The 9,403-nt window shown below is 37.0% G+C and overlaps 1 protein-coding gene across 3 annotated transcripts; it reads left to right on the forward strand.

Annotated features, from left to right (window-relative positions):
• Positions 1,277–9,107, forward strand: LOC109211365 (AUGMIN subunit 6-like). Of its 3 annotated transcripts, XM_019374913.1 has the most exons (14): positions 1,277–1,904; positions 1,987–2,043; positions 2,453–2,547; positions 3,820–3,970; positions 4,404–4,529; positions 4,646–4,802; positions 5,159–5,219; positions 5,299–5,596; positions 6,078–6,203; positions 6,520–6,681; positions 6,770–7,025; positions 7,103–7,361; positions 7,476–7,573; positions 8,369–9,107. In XM_019374913.1, exons 1-14 carry the CDS (start codon positions 1,689–1,691, stop codon positions 8,407–8,409), a joined length of 2,103 nt encoding a protein of 700 aa, XP_019230458.1. In that variant the 5' UTR covers positions 1,277–1,688; the 3' UTR covers positions 8,410–9,107. The 3 variants fall into 3 exon arrangements, with proteins under 3 accessions (XP_019230458.1, XP_019230445.1, XP_019230451.1); XM_019374900.1 differs by having other exon boundaries at positions 1,278–1,904; positions 7,103–7,573; XM_019374906.1 differs by having other exon boundaries at positions 1,279–1,904; positions 7,106–7,573.

Here is a 9,403-nt window from a genome sequence, read left to right on the forward strand (position 1 = left end):
AATCTTAGACACGAATATAGGAGTGTTGTTAATGAGTAAACTTTTGAATATAAAATTTTGATTCGCTATAAGTTTGTGATTAACTTTGAATAGGATAACTTGGTTAAATTAATCACGAACTTTAACTTCAGTTGGATATATGAGAAAGTATTTACTTCTATAAAATTTCAATTAAATCTAAGATTTTCTTAAATCAAGATGATAACAAATAGCATCGATTTTACTGAGAGATCTAAAAAATATACAGGGTTAACAAAGAATATGGCAAGATAACATAAACCTATTTTATTTTAAGAATAGAAGGATCCATGAAAATTTAATTGTAAGAAATCAAAAATATTCTTAGCATAACAAAAGGAAAACCTAATGTAAAAATACTGTAAATCCGACAACTTTACCTGAACAAAAATGCAAAATCAAATAGCAACTTTATGTAGAGCAAAAAAATAAGAATGTTTTTTTTACATTAGAGTATATTTGTCACATTCAACAATTTAAAGAATTTCAATTATTAAGATTGGATAAGTTACCGACAAAATATAATTGGGTGATTAAAACTTTAAACGATAACTATTAAATAGATAGCATAACAATGTACCGATTAACGTTGGTCAATAACATCTATCTTTTTGAAAGATCTTAACCAAAAATTAAGGTTATCATATAATATGATGAAATTTAATATTAACATATCATCGGTTGGTTGACAAAAAAATTATCGGCATCCATGTTAAAAGTCCACAATATGCAACCCAACGCTTGGGCCCGGTGCAGCACGGGCCATCTTTTACTAGTATTTTATACATGATTATTTTAAAAGGATTTTAAAATAATACGACAACAGTTAAATATTAAGCATGTATGATTGTTTGTTTCAAGTAGGATAATCAAGTCGGGGTGGGTTTGATATTATTTACAAATTATGGGGTATAAATCATGTTTCATGGTTTAAAAAAAAACATCCAAATATATTGCAAAAATGATAACTAAACACAATTTCATCTTCAAATCAAATTTCAATGAAATTCCAAATTTGAAAACAAATCTTGAAATTTATGTCCAAACGCCTAATCACTATTACTAATTTATGCGACTCATGCATAAATGTTTTAAAACCAAACAACCCCTATTGCGCTTGGACGATAAAACAATAAATTGTTTTCATTAAACAACCAAACAACATCGAATAAGGGGATAAGCATGTCGCAAATATTACTTGGAAACTGAACTGTCACTTATTAGAGACGAGACAATATGTCACCTTATATTTTCATTGGAGAAATTACGTTGTGAAAATTTGTCTTCAAAGGTAACTAAAGTCAGGCCTAAACAAATTCCATGATGTAGACAAGCAAACAAAAGGCAAAACCAAAATCGGCGAAGCAAGCCGGCCGGTAAACGTTAATCATCTCATTGACTCAACAGTTCAGCGGTTCACGTTAAAAGACACCCCTCCCACGCATTTCAAACTTTTCTTTTATCCCTCTCGACCCCACTACAACTTAAGAACTTGAAAATTCAGAAATGCACCCCGAATTTGCTCAGATCAAACTCTCTCAAGTCCTAATTGATCTAACAACCAGACCATTCTTAATTTATCCAGAAGGACTTGTTGTTTTCATAATTACAAAGCAGTAATCAAGTCGGAAAACCAACCAGTTACCGGCGGAGAAGAGTGAAGGTGTGGAATGACGATGGACAGAGAGAAGGAGAGGGAGATAGAGTTAGAGAGTGCAATGTACACTAACTGTTTGTTACTAGGTCTGGATCCATCCATCATTGGAATCGGAGCTAACAATGGCACTCCTCGTGTTGGACTTTTTCGTCATTCAAACCCTAAATTGGGAGAACAGCTTCTTTACTTCTTACTTTCTTCTCTTAGAGGCCCTGCTCAATCCGCGAAGGTACTCTGAATGAACTTTTTAGCTTATATAGGCTTATGGATTTATATTTGATGCTGTTTTTTGTTTCCTTTTGATCTTTCAGGATTTCGATAAGGTCTGGCCTATATTTGATTCAGCTCAATCTCGTGATTTTCGAAAGGTAATTATGCTTTAGCTTTTCCTTAAAAGATACTCCCTATGTCCCAATTTATGTGCTTGATCGGCGCGGAATTTAAGAAAACAAGAAAGACTTTTTAAACTTGTGCTCTAAACATGCTATAGACATTTGTATGACTATAAATCATCTCATATATGGATAAAATGAGAGGTTTAAAATTTAATTATTTCTAAATATAGAAAGATTTCATTCTTTTGAGTAAATTATTTTACGGGACATGCAGAATAGAGCTAATGGATAAGTATATTCTGATTGAAGCATAGTCTGACCAAGTTAATTTAAGTTGATTGAATTATGCTTTATTTCTAAAGAGATGTGATTCGTGAATTGAGTTTGACTTTTTTGTTTGTGGCTAATTTACTTCATTTTCTTTTTATTTGTGGAAATGCAGGTTGTGCAAGGAATTATAAGTGAGTTGGAATCCCAGGGGGCACTTCCTAGAAGCAATTCGAGGGTCTCATCTCTTGCAACGTGTTGTGGACCGAGGTTGGTACTTGAAGCTCACTAATATTTTTTTTTCTGGTTTCTATGAGATAGCGTTTTGGTTATTTTTATTTTGAGCTATCATTTGGACCATTTGATTACATATTGAAGTATCTTTCTCACATAGCTGTTATAGCACCGGTTGTCATCAGCAAACTGAAGATTATTTTGTGGAGACTAATTTTGATTTCACTACCTAATCGATTTTGGAGTAATTAACTGACCCTCAAGATTGCAACTTCAATGTCTTTCTGCATTCAAAGTCAGGTTACATTTAAGCGGTGCAGTTTGGCACTGCATTCTACACTTCAGTCACTTAGCACCCAATTGAAACAGCTACCATATTCAAATATGAAGCTGAATGTATATCAAGATAAGTCCTACCATCTAAACTCCTCTAAGTCAGGACAAAATCCTTGGAGTCGGATTGCTGTGGTTACAGTTGTCTTGTTCACTGCATTTGGTGTCGCTGCTTGAAAGTGGGTGAAATCAAGTTATCTCTTGCTTGGTTTATCCAAGACTATTTGGCTGGTCACCTTATTGCCACTGCAAAGGGCTTAGGACTTGGGGAAATGTGTTTGTGCAAGAAGTTTCGCATTGGCACAAGCACTAGGGTTGGGGAAGTGGCTTTGTTTGTACGGACCTTTGATCCTATGGTTCAACTATTAGGTTTCTTTGACTAATCACATAAAAGATGACATATTGCCTTAGAGGTTATTTCTGTGGTTTCAGTACACAACCTGACTGAGTTAATTTTTGAAACTGACCCCAGGCTTTGGTCCAGTGGTAATTGCGCAACGTGTGATGTGTGGCTTAGACACACATCATGAGTTCGAACCTTGTTGCAGATAAATCGTGGTAAGTGGAGAAGGATAGAAGGGTGGATCCATCATTTACCAGGTTTTGAACCGTGCGCCGGCTAGCCCTCCGGATTTCTCCGTTATATAAATAAGTAAATTTACGAATAAACGAGTATTATTGAGTTTTATCAGCGCTGTTATTTAATTATCTAATTTCATGATCTTTTGACGTAGGAATTAATTGCCCTTGCAATTGGCAGTTCTAACACTGGCTGCTTGTTATTCTTATTATCTACCTGTGTGTCAGTAGTTTCACTTTGCATTTTGTTTTATTAGTGCATACTCAGATGAGTATCCGCAGGTTCGATCCTCCGCTTCCAGCTTTTGTTGAAAAAAGAAACACTCACGTGTAAAAGCACACATGATAGCATTTGATGTACTTAGTGTTCATAATATTGCTTCACATGCACTGCAGATTTGTTGAACTTCCGTGGCAACTCTCACTGCATGCCTTGAGGGAAGTTCATAGGCGAACATTTGCTGCTGATGTAGCTTCTAACCCGTTACCTGCTTCATTGACAGATGTAGCTTTCTCACATGCAGCCACCTTACTTCCTGTAACCAAGGTCATCCTCCTCTGGCTTTATGTCCATTCATTTAACAAGGGACTTCGAAAATCATCTCACTGTTTGTCTATATCCTGAGTTGCTGGGTTCTTGATCTTTAATGATTTAATGCATCTGTCGGGTAGTTATATCTGAAGACCAGGGTTCAATTTCTGCCATTTCAGAGAAGCAATGCATGAATCCTCTTAATTATTCACTTTTGAGGGCTTAGTTTTCTTTTTGTATGAAGCTATTTCCTGTTACTAATCCTAATAATATACCTTGGAGTAATGGTTTCTCCTTTTTCAATGCTCCGTAATAAGGTATTGAGTGGGGCTATAATGATTTTACATAGCTAATCTTTAAGCTAATATGTATCTGGAAAACTCTCATGATTTGTGTAAGTTAATATTGCAAGTTTGCAGATCTAATTGTGTCCTTGTTGTCTGTGTAGGCTAGGATTGCTCTTGAAAGAAGAAGGTTTCTGAAAAATGCAGAAACAGCAGTTCAAAGACAGGCCACATGGTCTAATTTGGCTCATGAGATGACAGCTGAGTTTCGAGGCCTTTGTGCTGAAGAGGTAAGATAAGAATCTTATTCTCTGAGAACTTTAGAGTTGATTTATATTCTTCTATTCACAGCGGTGACTGGTGAGTAACTCTTTCCGGAAAACATCTTTCATCCCCTCGGTCTCAGGCTTATTTGCAGCAAGAACTTGAAAAACTGCATGATGTTAGAAACAAAGTAAAGTTGGAAGGTGAACTGTGGGATGAACTTGTATCAAGCTCGAGCCAAAACTCGCATATGGTCCAAAGAGCTACTCGCTTGTGGGACTCTTTGCTATCTCGCCAAAGTGAGTACAAACTGTTAATGGTTATCTTAAGCTGTCTATCATCTGTAAAAATCCATAAAGTCTCTATTAGTATGTGTTCTACAAAATGCTATATACTCCATAATTTGTTTTTCATATGGCAATGCCTTTGCCCTGCCTGGGAGTCAGCAGTGGCCATTTCCACTTCGCTTTCTTGGTGATTGAACCCACAACCTCAGGGTTGGAGGTGGAGGACCTTTTCCACTAGCTATCCATCCCTTGGCACAAAATGCTAGACATTTGATATTGCAATTAATGTGATAATTAGATATTAAAGTGGTCCCAGATCAGTTTTAACGTCTTCTAAATCATATTACTTATGTGCATATGTTGTGCAGCTCAGCACGAGATTCTCGCTTCTGGCCCAATAGAGGATCTTATAGCTCATCGTGAGCATAGGTAAAGTCACTTTCTGTATGATCTTGGGTTTCAAAAGCTGGACTTACCTTCATATTGTGTTTTAAATATTCTTGTTCAGGTATCGTATATCTGGGTCAGCTTTGCTTGCAGCCATGGATCAAAGTTCTGTAGCTCCACCTCGTGATTTAGTTCCATCACATCTAGATAATAAAGATCAATCTGAAAGATTTCAAGCAGATTTTGATAGAGAAAAGCATGTGAACAATCCAGATTCTTCTCATACTCAAGCAAATGATGAGAGTTTTTCTCGAGTTGATGAAAGGACTGCAAGAGTCCATCCAACTATTGATATAGCTGAAGTTTTGAGGCGTTGGACACATGCCCTACAACGAATTCATAAGCAGTCACTTCAATTGGTACGCTATTTTCTATGTTGGTTCAAGATTTTAGGTCTTTGAAGAGCGCTTTTGACCCCAATAAACTCTAAGTTTTAACTACTTTGATGGAATTTGTCATTCTTTTTTCTGTATGTTTGTGATGTTTCTTATTATGTGGTGTTCTGGGTTTATAATGGTCCAAAAGGGGAAATAACTTCTTCTTAGAGTCTAACTATGATGTCAGAGCTTACTCTACAGTCAAGGAATGTGTATAATCCGTCTTAGCATGTGATAGAGTATTGTATCTGCTTATGTTTTGAGCTTAAGAGAAATTAATCTGTAGCATCTTTATCTAGTGATGTCTTAAGGAAAAACTTCCAGAGTTCCGTGTTCATATGAAGCTTTCGCATATGTGGTGAAGTATAATACTGGAACCTATCTATTCTTTTGTGAATAATTAGGTTAAAAGTATGTTCTCCTCACTTTTTCTTTTTCTTCCCAATACAATAATTTCATTCAGGCAAAAGTAAATGACGGAGAGGGTCCAGAGCTTCTGAGAAGTTCACATGATGGTGGTACAAGCAGTCACGCAGAATCCTTGGCTGCAACACTTGCTGAACATAGGCAGCACCTAGCAAGTATACAGGTTTGTGCAGTCCGTCAAGTTGGTTGCATGTTTGAACTATTTTACATGGTCTAAAGTGGAGTACGAGATATGGCATGCATTGGTCATTGGGCTCTGGTAATTTCCAGCATGTTTTGTCTTTTTGGAGGATCCATATGAAAGTGCCTTCATTCATGTCCTACCCGTTGAAACTGGTTTCGGGGCCATTGAAGATTCTAACTTAGCATTTGGAAAGTTGATTATCTGAAGAGTGGAAGTGGTATTCCTGGAATTCTCAGCATTGTGATGATAATTAGTTTATTTGTGATGATAATATACTGTTGAAACTGTTCTCCAGGTGCTCATAAATCAACTGAAGGAAGTTGCTCCAGCTATAAAGAATTCAATTACGGAGCTGACAGAAGAAGTTGATAGTATTTCGTCCAGTCTTCTCCCCATGGCCACGCATCATGCTAGATCACATTCACTGGTCCAAGCACAGAATAGCAGAACGATATCGGTAATGTTTTGTGAAGCATTTAATGGGACTTATAACTTACCTACTTTCTGCAACGCACAACAGAACTTAAACAATAGGTATTCTACAGGAGAACAGCACCGATGAGGTAGCTGAGATGACCTCAAAAATGTCATCCATGCATTTTGAAAAGGCATCAGCTACAGCCAGTTCCCCTGCTTTAAAGCTCCCACCTTTGTTTAGTTTAACACCAAATTCTTCTGGAAAAGGTGGGAACATGCAGAAGCGGCAGGTTTCAGCTCAAACCAGCCAAATAGAAAATCTGCATGAGAAAAAATCTCCAGATCTGCCAATTTCAAATAATTCAATGGATAATCCGCGACAAGGTTTTGTTCTTCCTTCTAAATGCGTGCACTGTTTTTCTTCAGTTTGGAATCTCTAAAATATGTTGTCTGAGTTTCAGCAGATGACCTTAGCTTTGTCCAAAAGTTGAAGAGATCCGTCAGAGAAGCTGCACTTTCCTCCCAATCTTACTATCCAGAATCATCTCAAGATAGTCGTTCTGATGATAGCTCTGAGCACTATTTCATACCTGTACCCGGGGTTGGGTTTCCTCATCTTGGTAGCAAACCAAACTTATTGAGAAGTAAAAAGCTGCTCGCGTCTGAACCAGATTCATCTTTTTATGGGAACCATCTTCCACAAAGTCATGTGGGCATCAAGTCAGATGGACTTCCTGACTTATTTAATGATCTGCGGTCTCTTGATGACTATGATGGCATAGATAGTTTTCTGTCAACCATGGGTTCAAACTCTTCAGTTTCTGATGCTTGCAGGTCATTTTATGATATGGAGGAAGCTGAAGAACAAGTATTTTCTCCTCCTTTGCTTATGGATACATCACTGTTGGCAGAGTCATACGAGGATTTACTTGGTATGTGTGAGCAATTGCTTATTGTTTTGGTATTTCTACTGTCACATTACTATCTACATTCCCTGGGCTATCTATCAAAGCTGATTTTTTTAATCTTAAGACCATGCTGTAGACATGATTTAGATTCTTAATTTAAATCCACTTGGTTTACCTTTGTTTTCTTTTTTCTTTTGACTGGGGGATTATGAGTTAAGGGTATCATTTGTGGAGCTCATTAGCAGCTTACCTTCCATAACTGTGCCAATGCTATATTTTTTTTTAAGTTCAAAATATAGGTTCCATGACCCTAACTGGTAGCTGCGGATGAATGATTATTGAAAGCATTTCCTAGTTCTGGACATTAAATGGCTTCCCAATTTTCTTTGTTAAATGCTTCATGATCAAAAAGAGAATTGTTGTTTGTTAAATGCTTCAATCAATCAAAATACCAATTACCAACTATATTTCAACCCCAAACTAGTTGGCATTGGCTGTATGAATCCTCAAATATTCATTTTGCTCTATTTGGACAGTTTCTTCCATTGCTAAATTTTATTGAATGTTTATTGTTGGTCATTCTGTGTGTGCGCGTGTGTGTTTGTATGAGAGAGAGAGAGAGAGAGAGAGAGAGAGAGAGAGAGAGAGAGAGAGAGAGAGAGAGCGAGAAAGAGAGAGTCATCTCTTTTTGTTCACTTTGCTTTGCAACTTATTTAAGCTGTCTCCTTCTTGCTTCCCTGGATGCTATGATCTACTTCCGTTGCCTTGTTTACAGACTATTGACTGTCTAATAGTTTAATAAACATCTTACTCTTGCAGCACCTTTGTCAGAAACTGAAACTGCATTAATGGAGCGCTGAGATCAAAGTTTAAATTGCCTTGCTGCTCAGCCTACAACAGATGCTCAGAATCTTGTACTTCCAATCTTTCAGTGGGTTGGGATAACCTCCAACTTTCTTTCTTCATTTGTTTATGCTTATCCTCTTCACACGGCATCTCATCTTGTTTTGAGGAGCAGAGGGAACTTGACATCTCGACATTTCTTAAATCAGCTTGAGAGACTGCTGTGATCTTCAAATGTTCACCCACCACTGTCAACCTGGGTTCATAAAAATAAAGCTCTTCTGGAGAAGATTACCAGAACTGCACCAGATGTGTAATGTATTCTTTACTGAGGGAAAGAGTGCCATCTTACTTTTGTGATTGCTACACTTCCATCTCTTGGCAGTTAAGCTTATGTTCATCACCCTCTGTCAGTTTAATAGTAAGATTTAATTGTAGATAAGTAATTATTATGCCTTTAGTTGATCCAGACAGTAAAGAAATGTTCGGTTAATGGGTGGATGGAAAGTTGAGTCTCCCTACTGCAGCTTCAAGACCTCTTAGTTCTCCCTTGTTATACATTAGCAAGCCTGTGTATAAGCTACTTCAGCTTTCTGGTGAAGGATTTAAACTTCTGTCCTATATTCTTTGGTGTGTTTGTACTTGGAGACAATTTCCATGTCTCTTAAATCTGTACAACTATAAGTTTGAAGCTTTTAACAACCCTTGTTGTAGTTGTCTTTGTCTTGTCTTCTTCTCCCCTCTTTGAACTGACATTCCCCTTTATCTTTTGATTTTGCACACTGCAACCGCCTGCAAAAAGGGTTGTACTGTGATGTATGAATTGCCTTTCCCTTCTAGACATTAAAACACCTTTCATTGCACACTTGTACTATTAAAAAACCTTTCACTGCACATTTTACTAAGTATCTAAAGAGGTTTCTGTTTCTGGCTCAAAGCTCTTATCCTTTTGACTGAATTTATATGTCCAACTGCTTATTTATCTAAGACAGTTTTGTTTACTTCGTCGGG

The sequence above is a fragment of the Nicotiana attenuata genome, chromosome 2, assembly GCF_001879085.1.
Source record: "Nicotiana attenuata strain UT chromosome 2, NIATTr2, whole genome shotgun sequence".
Classification (NCBI taxonomy): domain Eukaryota; kingdom Viridiplantae; phylum Streptophyta; class Magnoliopsida; order Solanales; family Solanaceae; genus Nicotiana; species Nicotiana attenuata.